General features: G+C 56.4%; 2 protein-coding genes across 7 annotated transcripts in view; both read right to left on the bottom strand.

Moving 5' to 3' along the window:
* Nucleotides 1-4,260, bottom strand: part of TBC1D14 (TBC1 domain family member 14) — a 97,400-nt gene extending 93,140 nt beyond the window's left edge. The window contains exon 1 of one of the 2 annotated variants that reach the window (XM_081050940.1): nt 4,207-4,260. The gene's annotated coding sequence lies outside the window, so the exon portion shown is untranslated. Of the gene's footprint in view, nt 1-3,606; nt 3,779-4,206 lie in introns of those variants that run through there. The other variant, XM_081050941.1, reaches the window with a different exon arrangement.
* An 11,968-nt stretch (nt 4,261-16,228) lies between these two features.
* The window catches only part of KIAA0232, an 80,142-nt gene continuing 77,121 nt past the window's right edge, over nt 16,229-19,249 (bottom strand). For all 5 annotated transcript variants that reach the window (XM_081050543.1, XM_081050544.1, XM_081050546.1 and 2 more), the window contains one exon: nt 16,229-18,713. In XM_081050543.1, coding sequence (XP_080906669.1) covers nt 18,534-18,713 — 180 coding nt within the window. In that variant the 3' untranslated portion in view covers nt 16,229-18,533. The remainder of the gene's footprint in view (nt 18,714-19,249) is intronic.

Below are 19,249 nucleotides of genomic sequence, written 5' to 3'. Positions count from 1 at the left end.
GTAGTTTGGTTTTTAAATGGGTTTTCTTTAGGATAAAAACAATCCTAAAAAAAAAAAAAACCCACAATTTCTTAGAAGTTCAACATATCCCTGGAGGGTGAAAGGCAACTTTTAGGCTCCTGGCACTTAACACAATGTTGTTTAAGTAAGTTTTAGTTCATCAGCACACCGGGCAGAAATAGGGGTTGTTAAACTGTGAGGTTCTCCAAAGACTCCTTTACAACCCTAAGGAACAGACATTTAGTTACAGTGCCCAAAGGTGGTTATGTTTAAAAGGCATAGGTGGGACATTTTAAGTTAAGGACTTTCAATGCATAGGGGATTCCACACAACCCCAAAATGCTTCAGCTACATTTAGTGATTTACCAAAACTAATCATCGTCAGTATTTATGAAGTGATTGAAAAGGCAACTGACAGATTAGGAAGACAGACCACTTAACAAAGCCAACGTATTTTCTCTTATTAAGATTATAAATTATTTACTGAACACTTACCATGACCAAACATGCTAGGTTCTATCACGTGCTCTAATTATCACAAGCCTCACAAGTACATTAAAGAAACTGAGATTCAGAGAGTCTGAGTAACTCACCCAAGGTCACACAGCCACAGAACCTGGATTCAAACCAGGTCGGACATGAAGGCCCACAGACACAATTTGCTGGAGTGCTTAAGCATATAGGCCCTAAATTTTGTGATAATCAGTAAATTACAGTTAACAACTTTTATACTTTTCTGTGTATGTTAGCCTCAATAGAAAACTTTTCAAAATAAATGGGAGTACAGGGGCGGCGGCAGGATGGCTCAGTTGGTTAGAGCTCGAGCTCTCAACAACAAGGTTGTCAGTTCAATTCCCACAGGGGATGGTGGGCTGCACCCCCTGCAAATAGAATGAAGGACAACAACTTGACTTGGAGCTGATGGGCCCTGGAGAAACACACTGTTCTTCAATATTCCCTAATAAAATTTTTAAAAATAAGTAATAAATAAATGGGGGGATGCAGGTTCTGGAGATAGATTGCCTGGGTTCAAATCCCAACTCCTCCTCCTTTGTCTGAACTTGAACTAGTTTCTTAACTTTCCTGTGCCTCAATTTCCATGCACAACAGACCCTATCTCCTCAGGCAGCTGACAAAATTAGGGGAAGCAATCCACATAAACCCTTTGGAGTTGTGCTGGGAAGAGTTAAGCCTCAGAAGAGATGGCCGGTGTTCTTCTTTCCTGGGCACCGACAAGGCCCAGCCAGCTCAGGCCCACCACTTGAGCAGCTCACTTGCAGAAGCAAGCTCCCGCACAAGCCAGTCTGTGTCTGCACCGACTCACTGTGCAGCGTCGTCCTGTCACTAACATGTCTCCTCACACCTGCCCTGTGGCACTGAGCTCTGGGCCTCACCTTTTCCATCTATGAAATGAGGTGATTAGCCCAGCTGATCCACCGAAGATCCTTGTACCTGACAATCTAGAATTCTAAACAACGCAGGCCTTAGAAAGTTTACATCCCCCTGAGACAAACATAAACATGACAATGATTATGTACCAATGTCTCTTTTGACGACAGGTCTCCCTCCTCCCAGGTGTCAGAGCTCCACCAGCAGGCACCACAGGCTGGAGGGGCACCCTGTGTACTGGGGCCGAGACGTGAAGGGCAGAAGCTCTGACCAATGGGGTTCGAGAAAGGCCCTAAAACAAGCTGTTGTGAAAAGCTGGGCCCCCCCGTGAGCGCGGCCTTCTGCAGACGGCAAGCCAGGGAAGGGGGCAGGAGGACAGGAATTCCCCCGCGCGGAGACGCCAGGTGAGGCAGCGCGGCCTCCGCTGAACGTGACAGGGTGGCCGGGGCCCAGAGCAAACCCAGCTCAGTGCCAAGTGCTGCGCAGGGACCTGCCACGAGCTGCTGGAACCGTGGAGAACACGGGGGAGCAGAGCCTGGCCCGGTGACCCGTCCCCGTTTGAATCCACCTCGGCCTCTCTCCAGCTGGGCGACGGAACCAGTCACTTTACGTCCCTAAAGTTTCCCAAAGGTGTTCCCTCCAGTCTCCTGGGCCCCAGGTCCATGCCAGGTTCCCACGAGGGCCGGGGACCAGGTGGGGCCCCCACTGTCAAGGGGTCACACACGCACCCCCCGCGCGCACGTAAGGCAGCCGGCACCCACACCTGCGCATGGGCCGGTCCTGCCGGGCGCACAGGGCAGGAGGCAGTGCCCGAGGCCGCTGGGAGCACGGGCGGGGGTGCACGGCAGCAGCCCCCGCGAAGGCGGCCGAGCCCACCCGGCTGCCGCCGCACCTGCCTCGGCGCCTCAGCAAACATGTCCACGGCGGGGAGCCTCCCGCGCAGAGAACGTCCCAAAGCAAAGCTTCGCATCCACGGATGGGGGGGGGACACCGCCCCCGGCGCAACGTCAGGGCACAAATGGTCTCCGGCGCCGGGGAAGGGCCCAGCCCCTAACGCCACTGCGGGCCCCGCGGCTCCACGCCACGCGCGAGGCGGCCGGCCGCTGCCCGAGGAACCGCCCTCGTCACCGCCCAGCCTGGCGGGGCTCTCAGCCGTCCCCGGGGAGGGACGCCAGGCCTGCGCCTGTGAGACGGGGGAGGGCCCCACGGCCCGGGACCCACTCCCGGGGACGGGCGTCCGAGGAGCAGGGCCTCCAGTGGAGGGAGGGGCTCCGGGGCTGCGGGGGCCGCGGGGGCTCCGGGGCTGCGGGGGCTGCGGGGGCTCCGGGGCTGCGGGGGCTGCGGGGGCTTCGGGGGCTGCGGGGGCCGCGGGGGCCGCGGGGGCTCCGGGGGCCGCGGGGGCTCCGGGGCTGCGGGGGCTCCGGGGGCCGCGGGGGCTGCGGGGGCTTCGGGGGCTGCGGGGGCCGCGGGGGCTGCGGGGGCCGCGGGGGCTCCGGGGGCCGCGGGGGTTCCGGGGGCTGCGGGGGCTCCGGGGCCGCGGGGGCTGCGGGGGCTGCGGGGGCTCCGGGGCCGCGGGGGCTGCGGGGGTTCCGGGGCCGCGGGGGCTCCGGGGGCCGCGGGGGCTCCGGGGCTGCGGGGGCTGCGGGGGCTGCAGGGGATCCGGGGCTGGGGGGTTTGGGGGCTGCGGGGGTTCCGGGGCCGCGGGGGCTCCGGGGCCGCGGGGGCTCCGGGGGCTGCGGGAGCTGCAGGGGCTCCGGGGCCGCGGGGGCTCCGGGGGCTCCGGGGCTCCCACATGGCTGACGCCCGGGGTGGCGCAGTCCCCGGGATCCGAGGTCCCGAGGTGGAAAGGTCGCGGCGGCCGGGCCGGAGGGGCGGTTCCGCGGGCCGAGCCGGCTCCCATCAGGCCTGGGAGCCCCACGAGCTCGCGGAGGAAAACTTTCCGTCAAGTTCCGGAAAAGAAGCGTCCGGGCGCGCGTCTCCCCGAGCGGCGGTGCGGCGCCGAGCGCCGCGGCAGCCCCACAGCGTCCCCGGGCCTCACGCGCTCGCCCGCGCGAGGGGAAGCGGCGGCCGCGAGGCGAAAGGGCGCCCAGGCGAGACCCGGGCCAGCGCTGCCCTCCCCGCCCCCGCCCCCGCCGACGCTGCAGCAGGTGGCAGTGCCCCGCGCGCCCGCGTCCCCTTCCTCGCTCCCGGCCCGCCCCCGCCGGAGGCCCTCAGTACCCGAGTTAGCGCGGGTCCGACGCCATCCCGGGGCCCGCGAGCCCGCACTCCAGGTCCTGTGGGACCCGCAACTTGCCAGGCGAAGACGCCGGGAGCGCAGTAGGCGGCAAGCCCCGCCGGCAGGTGCGCGCGAGCCGCCCGCGGCCAACCGCCCCGCGCGCCCCGCCCCGCCCCGCGCGCCCCGCCCCGCCCCGCGCGCCCCGCCCCGCCCCGCGCGCCCCGCCCCGCCCCGCGCGCCCCGCCCCGCCCCGCCCCGCCGTGCCCTCGTCCCGCCCCGCGCGCCCTCGTCCCGCCCCGCCCCGTGTGCCCTCGCCCCGCCCCGTGTGCCCTCGCCCCGCCCCGCGGGCCCCGCCCCGCCCCCTATTGGCCGCGGCCCCTCTTAAGCCTGAGCTGCCGTCTCCCGCCCGCCGCTGCCGCTTTTAGACTTCGGCGCTCTCCGCGCAGACCTTCCTCGGGCTTGTTCGCCCGTCCGCCGCGGGCCCTAGAACGGCGTTGCCGGCCCCGTCCTTTCCCGAGGGCCAAGCGGAGCCGCGAGGGGAGGCTTGAGGGTATCTTCGCATCCGCAAAGCCCCCGTGTCCACCCGCCAGGGGCCCCCTTACCTGGTCGGCTCCACCCGCGGCCATCTTGGAAGTGGGAAGCGGACGGGAGGGGGCAGGGGCACGAGCGGGACAGGACCAGGCGTGGGGAGCCGAGCGGCGGAGCGCATCGATGGGAGCCCCTGCCCCCGAGGGTGGGTGCGCGGGAGACGAGGCGCGCGGCCCCCAGCGGGCCGCGGGCGGGAGGTTTGTGCGGGCATCCACCTTGCGCCCGGAACTGGCGGCCTCCCTGCGCAGCCTTAGTCTCTGAATCTGTGAAACGGGCTTTTCTGGGAGTTGTCCTTTATGGAGAACAGTGCCGAGCGCGGGACCTTTGAAACTTCCAAAGCCCAGGCGGCACCCCAGGCCGGTTCATCCGGATGTGAGGTACGGTTTTGGAAGTTGCGAAATGTGCAGGGTTTGGGAACCGCTAGCCTAGCGTTTTTGTGCATTCCTTTGCGTCAACACTGCAGAAACGGCGTGGACGGGTGTGATCCAAGCCGGGTGGGCAGTGGGAGGAAAGTGGCCTGCCCACGGTTCCAGGCCCGGTCGGTAGGGAGGGGGGTCGGAAGCCAGAGGCCCCGCCCGACCGCCCTCCAAAACCTTGCGAGACCCTGAACAAAGAAGAAAGCTCTTGTTACCCTGGAAGGCCCTCCCTGTCCCCCTTCCGGAATGTGGGCTTCCTGAGTCAAATCGGGCTTCTCCTTTCCTGCTCTAGTCCCTGGGCCTGGCAAACAGCAGGCTCTATTTGTTGAATTATTATATTCTGGGGACATCAAGGTAAAAGGAAAGGCTCCAATGGCTGGGAGCCAGGTTTGGGTTCTACACGAGGCCGGGATCCTACCAACCAGGAGCCCAGAGAACTGTCACAGGCCGTTACCCAAGAGGAAACCTTGGAGACTCTAAGGGAGGCCTTGAGAGCAGAGTGGTCAGGGACAGGCAGGCTAATCTCCGTGGAAGCATCTGGAAACATGCACGCAAGATTACTTTGGGCTATGGTAATGCGGTAATGCTGGGGGCGGCCAGAGAACCCCCGTTCTGTTTCTCCTGTCTCAGCTTTGCAAACCCTTAGCACCTGTTAGTTATGGCAGGAAGGGTGAGAACTTGAAAAGGGCATGCTCTTAAGAGAATACATTAACACCTTCCCGGGGCTTGAGGCATAATAGAAGCTTTGTAAATGCTTACGTTTCTAGGTGGTTTTAAGGAAAAATAATACCAGGTCTCCTTCAAAGCCCAGCATGGCCTCTCCTCCCCAGCTTATTTTAAGAAAACACAGGAAAGTACAGGCTTGCTTCGCGCCTGACTTAATTCACAGTTTAATACAGCAGATTAATAAATCTGCTTTGACAGTGTTCCTTGCAAGTCCCCAAATCCCTTCCAGCCCTCATTCTGAGTCTTAGCGCTTTAATATCCCACCATGACAAGGAACCATTGTTCTGAAACTAGAACACAAAAAAAAGTGTGGTCCACAGATTGGCATTTGGCGCCCTCTGCCTGCCTTTCCCTCACCCTCTCCCCCTCCTCCTGCACCCCAACCCCCTTGCCCCAGCCCAGAGCCCTTCCCTGGAACTCACCTGTCGCTTAGACTCTCAGTGTGGTTTGACCCGCATCTTTCTCATCAGCACCCAGAAGTGTTCTAAATAAATCCTCATTGCAACCTGAGTCTAACAAAATTAAAACTACAATGAACAAGATTAGCTGTGTGGTTGTGTGCCCTCGTGTCACCACTCAAAACCTCAGCACGTCCTCGCTGCCCCCCACCCCATCTCTCATACAGAGACAACTCAAGGTGGTCAGCGCCTTGCCCCCCTCTGCTGGCTCACTGCTGAAGGCCTAGGTGAAGCCATTGTTCCCCCCATACAGACTTAACCCCGAAGTTCCCAGAATGCTTCTCATCTCACACTTGTTCCTTTGAGGGCTGTAAAGCTGGTGCTTGATGTCAACAAGTCCCAGGCCTTGAGCTCCCTTTCCTGGGTTCCAGGCACAGGACTTCTGAGTGGCAGCCCCCGGGGCCCACCTAAGCCCTCCTCCGCAACTTTCCCCGTCTCTACAAGGCTCATAGTACCTCCACCTCCCAAGCTGTGTGAGGGTTAAATGAGAAAGTCAGTGGCAGTGATGGACAAATGTAAGAACTGTCAGACTTTTTGTCAGTCTCTGGAATATTTTGGGAATGTGGCACATCCCCAGCAATCTATGGAAATCCATCAGGGTAAGAAGAGTCCCCACCGAGGGACTTCTTCAAGCCTGCCCTCTGAGCCTCCCTAACCTTGCTAAGCAGGAATGGGACGCTCTTCCAGGATGCCCAATATCCATGGAAACCACTGCTGAGCCCACTCTGTGCCAGTCGCATGCTGGGACCTGGAACACTAGAGTGACGGACAGCCCACAGTTCCTGTTACGGAGTCCTAGGCTCCTGGGGCACAGACAGGGCGCCTCACAAAAACAGCTGCATCTCCTTGCAAGGAAAATGGTTAACTGACCAGATGCAGACCCCAGAAGCGTCATAAGCAGGGTGTCAGAGCTGGCAGGAGCCTTACAGATCCTGAAGCCTAGTTCTCTCGTTCAGAGGGGAAACTGAGGCCCAGAGAGAGACAGGGAAGGGCCCAAGGTCAGGTGGGGTAGGAGGTAGGCACAGAGGGACCCAGGCCACAGCCTCCTGCTCTGCCAAAGCCCCTGTTAATCTTAGGAGATACGGGGATCCAGTTTCCCAAACACGTTTTGCCCTCAGCTCTCCCCCAGCCCCCTGGCTGTGAGCTCCATAAATGTTTGTGGAAGGGGTGAGTAAATCTTGCTCATACCTGCACCTGGGGCCATCCCAGGTACCCTGTGCTGTGCTCATTGTTTCACCTGGAGAACAACAGAGCCCCCCAACCTGCCAAGCTGGCACAACTGACTCCCATTCTGCGGGTGAGGGAACAGGCACTGGCAGGTGAGGCCACTCAGCCCAGGTCTCAGAGCTTTCCCCTCGTGGACCAGAAGCTCCCTCCCACCCTCCTCACCAAAGCTTCAGTTCAGAGCCACCGGGGGCCAGGGCAAGAACAAAAGGAACCACACTCCACACTGGGAGCCAGCGCATCTGGCCATGGGCCCCCCCTACTGGGCAGAGGCAGATTGTGCAGCCTTCCTTTATTTCCAAAGAGCTGCCCTTTGGCCCAAAGGTGTTCAGAAATCCATGGGAAGGCTTCTCTCTTCTGCCTTTATTCCTTGCAGTCTTACCTCCTTTGCCATGGACATGGGAGTTCTCATTTTTAGGACACAATGCCTGGAAGTTAGGTTTCTCTTGTTGGTTCTGGAAACAGCAACATGCAGGAAAAAGCAGGCAGGAATAGCCCAGATAGCTGGAGGTCAGCCTTTCAGCAACCTCAGGCGCGTGGAAGACAGCCAGACACACACACACAGAAAAGCGTCAGAACCACCAGAGTAGCCACCACGAGCGAGCCTCTGCACTTCGCTGCAGGCAGCAGCACTCAGACCCTCACACCAGAGCCATGAGCTTGTGTTTTACTCAGTTTTAACAAGTGCAGTTACCAGTCTCGTACGTGCACTAGACTAAAATCAGTGAATTCAGGGAGGTGGGACTCCTAGAAGGAGCAGCACGACAGGGAGAAGGCATGGCTGCAGCACAAGAAGCAGCAGAAGAAAAGGCTATAGCACTCAGAATCCCTGTGGTCCGATACCCTTGAAGGGAGCTATCCTTATCAAATTACCCCAAATTCAGGCAAAGAGTGTTGTAAGGAGATACCACAGTGTTATTTATATCAGTGAAATGGACATAATGTAGATATCCAACCAGGAGGGAAGGTTAATTAAGTGGAGACTTAAAACCACCTTTAAAGAACTGAATCTATAGCACAAAGGAAATGCTTATGTTACAAGAGTGATACTGAATTTTAAGTAAAGTATAATCAAAGCATGTGGAATACGCATCATCCGCAGGAATAAAGATAGTAAGAAACACTGACATGAGAATGAGAACACACATGATTATCTTCTGCCCCTCCTTGTTTTGAAACTTTTAGATTTCCCCAGAGCAAACATATGCCTTATTTACAAGGAAGGTGTGCTAAGATGCTCACTGAAGGATAAGCGACGGCCGTGGAGAAGCACAGTAACCTGGGGCCATCAGATGAGGGCTCTGAGCCACCGGCCCTTCTCACTAAATCCCAGAGATAAGCTAGGCAAGTACAGTTGGCGTTCTGTGAATGAGGAAACTCAAGCTCCAAGAGGTTAGGTAATCAGTGCAGGGCCAAGCACACTTGCTGTCACGGAGTGCTGACCACAGAGCCGTGCGACTGCAGTGCATGGCCCACCTCTCACAGGCCCAGCTACCCCGTGCTGCTGTATTTGACTCTGAACGCTTGATTCCAGGTGAGTCTGGCCCAAAATCCAAGGTCACTCCTTCCCAGAGCATCCCAAGTAATTGGCAGAAGCAAGTGACAGTGAAACCAACAGATCCTCCCAAAAATGGCCCCCATGGCTGGTAATGGTGGGACACCCAGGTCTCCCCTGTGGCCTGTGGCTGATTGTTGAGAGGTGCCCAGTGCTGGAGGCTTCAAGGCTCTAGGTAGGAAGAAAACAGAAAGCACTTGGGGGCGGGGCTGCCTGTTACAGCACTCCACAGTGGAATTTTCCAAATAGCCTTGTTTTTTTAAAGGCATTACCCAGTTGCCTGCTGCTGCCACCGCCAGAAAGCAAAGCCCGATTTAGAGGCTGCAGGAATCAGGTCTCACGCGGGAGCCACGTGAGGTGGGGAGCAGGGCACAGAGGTGGGCAGGGACATGCAGCTCTTTCCCACACCGATGACCCACTGTGGGGAGCCTCCCCCCACCACACATGGGCCCGAGCCCTCTCCAGGCTCCCAGAGCTCCCTGGTGCCCTCCAGCACACCCCGAACTCTCTCACATCCCTGCCTCGACACCTGCGGGCCCTCTGCCTGGAACTCTGGGAATCCTTTCCTCCTTTAATTCCTTGACCCCTCCGGGGGAGGCTCAAAATGGTACCCCAGCTATCCGGCCATCAGAACATCCCTGAATCTTAACCCACATCCCCACCCCCAGGCTGCCACTGGGCTCCAGCCGCTCGTGGGCCACCTCCCAGACACTCTATTGCCTTGTAGGGTCTCCAGGTCCCGGGAAGAGGAGGGAATACCTGCAAAGCATACTGAGCCCTGCACCACGTGTGTGTCTGCTCCCTCCATCCTGGCACCTGCCCTGGTGGCACAGGCTCAGAGAGGGGAATCTTACCACCCACGGCCCACAGCTGCCAAGTCCACAGGAAGGATTTGAACCCAGGCCCTCTATCAGCTACACACACACACACACCCTGCTGGCCCCAGCTCCCCCGTCTATAGAAACTGGGTTCCTAAGTGTCCCAATACCCCAGCCCCTGTCCTTCCTCCCTCCCGCACCTGGCATGGTGAATGTTCCCAGCTCCCAGGAAAACACCCCTTTCTCACCCCAGAGCAGCTGCCCCCTCCTCTTTAGAGAGGGCGCAGGTCTCAGCCTCCCCATCCCTGGGTCTGTGCCCTGAGGGGTCTCACCAGACCCCCAGGCCTGCCGACCTCCCTCCCATCACCCCTCCCCCCCATCAGGAGACCGCTCCCCTCTCCCCCTCTCTGAACCAGCGCTGTGCTGGGCACGGATACCCAGGAGCAAACAGACATGGCCCATCTCTGCCCTCAAAGGCCTCAGAAAGCTCCTGGAAAACCCTCGAGATTCTGCCAATCACAGCGATCGCGTGTACCCCACTCCCTTCTACGGAGGGCAAGCTTGAGCTCGGGGCACAGAGTTGGTGAGTAGGCTCTTGTTCTTGTGTTAATGGCGGAAGGGGGAGCTTCCCTAGGACCAGCCCAGAAGAGTGAGGGTGAGTGGGCCCAAGAGAAGCAAGGTAGGAGCCGGCCCAGTGTCCCAGGAGGCTGGCTGGGGTGACACAGCAGAGGGGACAGACCCCCCTCTAAAATGCTTTCCCCATTCCCACCCGCCCATAGCCACCAGGGTGTATCAAGGAGCTACCAGCCCCACTCCTTCCAGCCCTCACTTCCAGCCCTGGCGCCAGCCTCACCCTACAGCCCTCCTCTCCCCTTTCCGGCCCAGACGCATTTTCCAAACACATTGCTCCTACCTAGATGGACTGACCCAGCCTCTCATCTTTTCTCTGCCTGGACCGCCTTCCTCCTCCTGCCACATGCCCCCCCCCACCCCCAGCATCCAAGCCTGGCAGAGCTGCTCACTCCCTCCTGAGGGGGCTCCAACCCCTTGTACGTCCCATGTCCCTCTGTAGCTGACATGTGGCAAGGGAACCAGATTCACCAAGGGGAGAATTAAGGATCCCCCAAGTCCATGCAGCCTGGCCCGCGAGGGGGCTCAGTAGTAAGTGCCTGCTGGATGAATCTTCCTCCTCCCTCACGGGGGAGAGGGGGAACGCCCCTAAACTCAGAACCAGGACAAGAACCACATGCAAAGGGGGCTGTCTGGAGCTGCATGGGAGGCCTGGGCCCAGCCTCTGCCCCTCCCCAGGCCCCCTGGACATACATAGCCTCCTTGGGTCCCGGTCAGCGGCCTCGGAAATTGTCTGCCCATCTGTCACCCCCGTTAGACCGTGAGCTTGACTGGCACGCAGGACATGCTCAGAGGATGGCTGTTGCAGACTCCGGCGTCCCACCGCCGGGCCCCGCCTGCTGCCCCACACAGCCTTCCTCCATAGGGCTGGGAGGTGGTCGGCCCTGAAAAGGGAGGCAGAGGCCTCATTTCCGTGTCGGCCTCCTCGTCCCAGGGGGGCTGTGCCCGGGCATTGGTTTCCACAGCTTTCTGTGATCCACAGCTGTACAGGGGAGCCAGACATGGCCAGGCAAGAAACCGCATTGTCAGTGACCAGTCTGCAGAGTCATGGGCTGGGCACAGACCTCGTGTCTCTTTCTGATGAAAGGTGTAACTCATTCTGCAGGAAGCGCTGCACCCCGAGTGTATGACATCAATGACTGTGCCTCCTTGCTCCCCCTGCCCTGCCCAGAGAGGCCACGTGTCCTTATGTCGGGCACAGCTGGGCACTCACGCTTCACCCTGTATCACCAGCCTGCTGACTTCCGTGGTCCCAGAGTCGGGTGAGGTGAAGGGGCTGCCAGGCAGGGAAATTTAGGGAAAATTTATCTCTAAGGAAGAGCCTTCTAATAAAGAGAACTGCCTAGGCTTGCAAGGGCTCCACACCTTTCCGTCAAAGTCCAGAAAACGTCAGCACGCCCGTAGCGCAGGCAGGCTGGAGACCCTCGGAAGTTTATGTAGGAGAGATGAAACTGTGATCTTTCTTACCAGAGCACTAGGGCTGAGGGCGGTGTACTGATTTAGAAAAATCCAATCTATTTCCAGCACCAGGTTGAGGACCAGCACGTAGTGGGCTCTTCATACATGTTTGGTGAATGACTGTTTATAAACCCTATTTGCAACCAAGGCCCAGAGACCCCCTTTTCCTCCTAGTTAGCAGTTGAAAGCCAACTGGAAGACACCCCGGCCCCCAAAAGCCCCCAAGCTGCTGTCCCCATGTCTGCTGTGCAGATTCAGCCAGATCAGTAAGAGGTAAATCTCTACCGCTCACCAGCCTCGTCCAGGTAACAAAACACCTTCCCAAGTGCAATGCCGCGAAGCCCGGGAGGAGCATTGGTGAGTGGGGACAGAGATCAGCGTGAGGAAGTCACCCAGAGGCCCAGGTCTCTCCACTTCCTCCCCAGCTTGGGAAGTGGGGGCAGGAGGAGGGGGTGGGTCTGGGGAATAGCAGAGGCAGGGAAGTGAGAGCCCAGAGGCATCACGTGACCACATTGAGGAGGCGGGCTCACCCAGCACCCTGACTGGGGCTTCAGGGGGGGAATGGAGGCTGCCAGCAGGACCGCCTGCCGGGCACAGGTGGGGCGCCGAGACCGGCACAGGCTGTGTGGGTGGCGTGGTAGTGCCATAGTTCAGAGCCATGGCTGGCCATCGAGAAGATCACCCATCGGGCGCCCTCACCGAAGCAGTCCCCAGACCACGCACAGGGGTCTGTGATCACGGTGGGCACAGGCTGCCCCGTGCCCCCTGGGGCTGGCGCCGGGCACGGCTGAGGTGGGCCGCTCCTGTCATCCCTGGCTGGCAGCTTGCTGTGTGTGGGAGGCCGCTGAGGTCCTATCTGACACTTGTGACCAGCAGAACTGGGTCCTGAGCAGAGCCCCAGCAGATGCCCCCAGGCCCGTGATGAGAGCCTAATGGGGGCCAGGACAGGCGGAGGCCCTCAGGGAGCTGGCGTTTCACACAGTTCAGGGTTCTTTCAGCAGAGGGAGCGACTCCTGGGTGTCTGTGCTGCCGCCCGTGGCTCCCAGTCTGAAGCCCACCCCCAGGACGCCATGTGCCCTCCAGGGACCTGAGCCCAGTTCTGCCCGAGGGTCTGAGGGTGGAGGAAAAGGGAGGTGGGAAGCGGGCCCTGGCCTTGGGAGTGACGAGCCTGCAGCAGGCCCAGCCACCACTGCTGGCGGGTGTTCCCGCACAAGCCCCTTGGACTTGCCAAGTGAGCTGGCAATGGTCACCCCCGCTGGCTGGGAAGGACAGGGTCGTGAGCACATGGTCAGAGCAGGAGCTTCTGTTGTGGGGAGCCTGACCCAGCCTCCTGAACCCGCCCCAGGACTCAGGGGTACGTGGGGACAGAGGGAAGGGAGCAGGGAGGGCAAGGTGCACTCAGGAACTTGTCCTCCGTGCTAGGTAAGGAGGTGGAAGCTTTACCTGCCATCGCCAAGTGGCCTGGCCTAGCCTTGGAGGGAGCAGGTGGTGTCCTCACCCAGTCAGCCACACAGCTGGTGGGGGGCAGGGCTTCTTACTTCACACCTCCTCAGGTGCACAAGGAGGTTGCAGGAATGCCCAAGTTCTAGGCAGACCTGCCACATGGCTTCCGACACACATGCCCCCAGGGGCACGAAGAGCCAGCATTCAGGTTGCTCCCATCCGGGCCTCTCCATCATCTGGAAGCTGGGGGCCATCATCCCATCTGACTGTCGGCCAGGGTGGCGGGGGGGCGCCAGTGTCTGACTCAGTGGTAGCAAGGACGAGTGGCCAGGCCCCCAGCTGTTACTTCACCACAGGGCCACACCCTCACACCGACCACCTCAGCGCAGTTCTGATGGGCACACACGGCTCTGCCACTGCCCGGGCCTCCGGCCTCTGGCCTGGCCAGCACCAGGAGGAATAGTGTGACCTCACTTTCAGGTGACAGGGCAGGACTGAGCCGGCCACATGAGTCACATGATGGGCAGCAGCCAGCGGTGCAGGCCTCTGCAGGGCCGGACCCTGAGACCAGGGGAGAGCCGAGGGCCGGAAGCAGGGGCCGCCCACACATGGGATTTTCTTGTTACCGGACTGGCGTGTGGCAACTTCTCCTTCTCATTTCCCACTTCGCTCTCTTCTGGTCCAGTGACCACAGGGAGGGCAGGGCCGCGTCTCACTGACTTTGCACTCTAGTGTCTGTATGGCTGGACTGTCTCACCTTTACAGCCAACCCTGAGGGGTCCTGCTGTGACCTCCACCCACAGCCCAGGATGCCGACTCACCCAAGAGTGTATGGCCAGAGGGTGGCAGAGCCAGGTTCCTCAGCCAGCCACTCTTACTCAGTCTGGACTCCTGTAAGTGGCACCTGTATGACGTATGACTCACAACGATCAGAAAGATTGCTTCACAGAAGCAGTTACCACCACCCTCTATATATGTTATACTTAGTGGGATTTTAGCAAGATGGAGGTTTGGGGCGTGTCCAAGGGGCTCTGTAGTCACAGTGCCCAGTTCGAATCCTGGTTCCACCTTTCACTAAGGTGTACGATATCAGCAAGTGTGTAACTCGTCACCGTGCCTCAGTTTTCCCATCCATAAGAATGGGGGTATTTGCCTACCTCATAGGGTTAGTCAGCACTGCATAGTGCCTACAAGAACACCTGGCACAGGGCGAGTCCCCAGCTGGCTGTGACTCTTACTAGCACAGACAATACCAACACATCCAGTGTTAGGTGGTGCTGTCATCACCAATCATTGCTGCCTTGGTAAAAGGAGGCAATGGTCCCTGAGAATGCTCTTAGCCACTGACCCCAGTGATGGAAGGCCAGCGGCGGGAACCCAAGCTGAAGCTCATTTCCTGGCCTGTGCTCGCAACGTGCCCAGCCTGTAAGGCGATCCGCCCAGGTACTTCCAAGGGAAAGCAGGGCTGGGCCCGCCTTTCCGTTCCTGGACTGCTGTGCAGACGCAGGCCACCCGGGCAATATCATAGCCACTTACCCACGTGCCCAGAGCCTGCACGTGTATCTGCAGTGGCAGAAGCAGTGGCCTGAGCGATTTTAGATGCAAGTTATTCAAAAGGCACTCAGCTGTAACAAGAGCACTCCTGGGGACAGTGACAGGCCAGGGCCCCATCTCCGTGTGGCTAGCTACCATGCACGGAGCCCCCCACCCTGCTCTTGCAGGTGTGGACACTTGTGAATCATGCTGACAGTATTTAAAGAACCAAAGCAAAAGGGGGAGCACTTGGTCAGTGTGGCCATAGGCACACACCTATGTCCTGAGGTTAAATAGGTCGGAAAGGTACTTCCTGTTGGACGACCCATGGCACCTGTACAGGGGCTGCCCTGCTGTAGTAACGCCCTCCAGTCCTGTCTGTGCCACCTCCCACCCCACTGCCCACTGCCGCCACACCCAGAAGACAGATTCTGGAAGGATGCCCACGGACAGTCAGTCAAAAGCTGGCAACTCAGAGGGCGTAGGCACAAGGCACTGCTTTAAGCATCTGACTCGCATTTACTTACCCAAGGTCACGGAGCCAACAGCAGTCGGGCCTGGGGTTCCACACTGAAAGAGCGCAGCCAGACATCACTTCAAATCAGGGCCAGTAAGGACTCTACAAAAATGGCGCTGGGTGGCTGGCCAACGAGCGGGGGGAAATGAGGCTGAATCCATGAGGCTCACTTCTTGTGTGCAACATATGCTCCACACATTACCTCTACATAAAGTACATGGGGTCTAGAAAAACATGGGAGAATAGTTTTATCCTCTTAGGATGGAGAAAGCATTTAAAAACATGCCCACACATTCCAGTAACCACAAAGAAAAAAAGGGACAGGATACAATTTAAATCCTCCTGTACGGAACTCATGCCCTCTGCCCAGACGAAAAGGAAATGCAAACCTGAAAGCAAGTACTTGCCTCAGGTAAGCAAAGGTATCACTCGGGGACAGTGAGAGCAGGCGTCCAGGGTGGAAACAGGCCCTCGGATTCGTACGAGGTTGGCAACATCAGCATTGGCAGCTGGCATTCCAGAGGCTGGAATTGCCCTCGGGAGCGACGTTTAAGGAGGTCCACTGAAATGCTACCCAGAATACGGAATGTACAATAATGCTGATCAATGGAAGACCTGTGAAGTCTATATAATGGCATAATACAGCTATAAAATTACGTAGACCTAGAATTACTGACATAAAAGACGTCGGAGTAAAAACCTGTGTCTGTGTCTGAAGTTACAGATGAGCAGGTATAGTACAACCCTTTCGTGTAAATTTCTCTCTCTCTCTCTCTCTCTCTCTCTCTCTCTCGTTCTCTCTCTCTTTCTCTCTCTCTCTCTATATATATTCATATGTACATTTGACTGTCTAGAAGTGTTTTGCACAAATGTCAGAAGCTACATCTCGGGGTGATGGAAATATAAATGACTCTTCCTTTAAAATACATTGGTTTCTTTTCTACAATGAACATTATCATGTTAATATATACAATATACACAGATGTTTTTTTTTCAGGACAAAAAGACTAAGCTTTGCAGGATTCAGGGCGACGTTGGAGGGGAAGGAGGAGGGGAGGAGATGGACGCATTTCTCAGCCCCCCCCCCCCTTTCTCCTCCAGCAAAGCAGAACGCCTGCGTTTTCGGCAATACCTGTCAGAAGGGATCCCCTTCACGTGGGACGCTGTGACCCGGGCACTTTCTGTCTTCCCCTGATACACAATTAAGAGGCGGCTGGGGGAACGGGGGTTTTGCTATGATAAATAAAGACAACTAAGGTTTTTGAAATTTTTTTATTTGGTGTTAACTCCACAAGAAAACAAAAAAATCTGTTACTCTGGTGTACGTGAAATCAGAACAATACAACCACGGGAAAAAAAACCTCAGCCCCGGCGTGGAAACTGACACTTTGAGTGCTATGGACACGCAATGCGCTTCATACCACAGTGCGGCTCAGCGTGTTGCCAACTTTTTAAAGAATGCTTCTCTTTGTGATCACCCATTCACAAAACTAAAAATCACACTTTCAACTCTACTGCCGAAAGCCTCTGGGCCCCAGCCACTTAGCTATGAAGACAAATAAATCCATAATCTGTTAACCCCTCGCTCATCTGTGACCCGTCCCCATCCCCCCGCGGAAGGTGCACTTGTCTTCCCGCCAGTGTGTGAGGAAGTCTACGCTCCTACCACCTGGAGCCCTTGCTTGACCCAAAGTCAACGAGCTAAAGGTTGTGTCTGAGATGTATTTATTTGGTCTCTGCTACATAGCGACGATTTCTAGGATAGTAACTGTAGTGATTTTAAGAATTTACACTTCCAATTCTTTTTTGCCTTTGCTGTTAAATTATATTTCAGTGCAGATGCTAATCAATTTTTTAGGAAGCTCTGGAAGAAAGAAAAATACATAAAACCTTATAAAGTCTGTAAATAAATAACAGCAACATAAAATCTTACACACGCGCACGCACCACACACACACACACACACACACACACACACACACACACAAACCCACTTTAAAGTGTCAAAAGCTGTGCTGTATAAAAACAAACCCTGACATGTGGTGAGATCCAACCCAACGGTCCATCAGGTTTCTCACAGTGAGACGCACAGATCCCGGGAGAACGCCACAGCCTCGGAGGGAATTTTCTGTGTCATCAACTAAGAAAAAGGCAACAAAACCCAACGCTCAGAGCAAATCGCATAGTTCTCAGCCAGGTCAGCTCCCAGCTGGTGAACCCGAGGTGTGGTCTGCCTGCAAAAATCAGTGGTGAAGCGGTCTTCTCCCTGTTAGGCTCTTCTGCTGTTCCTGACGTTACAGACACGCTAAACTGATTTCACACCTCAGGTGTTTTTTAAAATAAGGAGTTGGTTCAAAAAGAAACACAATGTAAAATGTTTAGGCTTTGCAAATATTGCTCCTCCTCACGCCAAGCTGTCGCACCGCAGTGTGACAGCTTGAGGAGGTGATTACGAAGGACGGGACGAGTACGAGACGCGCTGGCCCTGGGTTCCCAGGACAATGGGAAGCGAGTCCCACGCGGCAATCACACAGGTGTGGGAGAAATCATCGCTACCCGCCCCCAACCCACCACACACAGAACTTGCCCAGAACATTCTCTCAAGCACAAAATGAGATCTAAGCTATGCTAAATCACAACCACAAGAGTAGCTAGCTGCAGCAGCCAAGGTTTCTTTGGGGTGACGAGGTGGCTTTTATTGCATGTCAAATGTTTACAATTTCGAGTTCGAGGGCTTCCGTTCATTGTGGGTCAGAAGAAAGACCCGAATTTGCAGCTAAGGCCCTCACTCAGTACTGTAAGACTTGCCACAAAGAACCCTGAAAGGAGTTTTGGTGCAAATAAAACTGCAACATAAGAACAGGGTGAGGGGCGCACTCTTACCCGCTGCGCCCCATATATGCCCCCACACCCCAAATCCTTGGCTTCTTCAGTTAGCAATAAAGTCACAAACCATAGTATCTTCCATGGTACTTTAGGGGAAAATCCTAAGATAGAAAACACAGTATTTTGTAAGTCTCTGAAAGCACTCCCTTGGGGGTCCTACTTCCGACGTACATGAGACTTTACTGAATGATGAGTCACCCAGCTCCCCTCTCGCCTTCAGGAAGGCGCTGACCCACTGCAGGGGGAAGTACCCCAGTTCCTAGAGAATGAAGCCTAGATGTGCCAAAGCTAAAGTCTCTGAAGAGCGGAGGTGGGTGCTGACACTGCAATGCTACCACAGTAAGAGTGAGCTGACTGCAGTTAGAAGGGAAATGGCTGCAGTTAAGATGCAAAAAGCAGTGATACTTCTAAGACAAGCACATGCACACCCATTCTTGATTTGACAACACAATCTAGTCTATTTCAAATAGCCAAGAATTTAACAGCTTGGAAAAAAAATCTTCAACAGGATAGCTGTCCTCAACTCTAAAATAAGCAAGAAGAGAACGATATTTACTGATCTGAATCAGTTAATTGAGAAGAAACCTAAGTTGTTGTTTTAGATTAACAGGCCTCACAAAAGGGCAAATTTCCATCACATTTCGTTTTTAAAAAATAACTTGTACTACTCTGCAGGTTTAGAGATGAGTTCGAGAAAAGAGCGCCTCTTCGCCGGGGTCCGCCCACTCGCCGCCGCCCTCGGAGCCCGTGCCTTCTGAGTCCGAGCTGGCGCTGGAGCACATCTTTCTGCGGGAGCCGTTTACTTTTGCTGCAGAATTCCTCTCTCCTGTACACCTTGCTTCATAAACAGAAGACACCTAAGATTAAAGAACAATTTTCAATAGATCAAAACGCAGATTTTTTCAAAAGGGCTACGTGACTCTATATAGAGATTAAATAACAAATCACCAATGTTTTCCTGTGAAGAATTAAAAAATAGGAAGAGTTTTACTGTTTCAAAGCAAAGCCACCTGATCTCTCTGACGCAGAGGTGGGCACAGAGGTGGGCGCCGGGCTGGGCTCCACGCATGCCACACCCTTCCAGGGCTCCCACTCCAGGAGAGACCACCTAACCAACCACCAAAGCCTCAGTGTGTGTATGTGTGTGTGGGGGGAGTTACCAGTGACCACGGAGAGGCACGTCAGGTAGGAGGGGCAGGGAATATAGTTCTTTGGAGGAGAAGTGTCCTCACCCACAGGCTGAGAAAAGCGAGCCGAAGGCACAGCCACAGATCGCCTGGGACGCTGGGGCTGCGCTTCTCCACTTAGGTTCTCTCAGTACTTGGCACTTTGTAGCGAAAACTCAGTTGTGTGGGACTGTCCCCCACACAACATATCAGATGGTCAGTATCTC

The sequence above is a fragment of the Rhinolophus hipposideros genome (genome assembly GCF_964194185.1).
Source record: "Rhinolophus hipposideros genome assembly, chromosome: 1".
Classification (NCBI taxonomy): domain Eukaryota; kingdom Metazoa; phylum Chordata; class Mammalia; order Chiroptera; family Rhinolophidae; genus Rhinolophus; species Rhinolophus hipposideros.
Note: the sequence above shows the minus strand (reverse complement) of the source record. Positions and strands in the feature narration are given on the sequence as shown.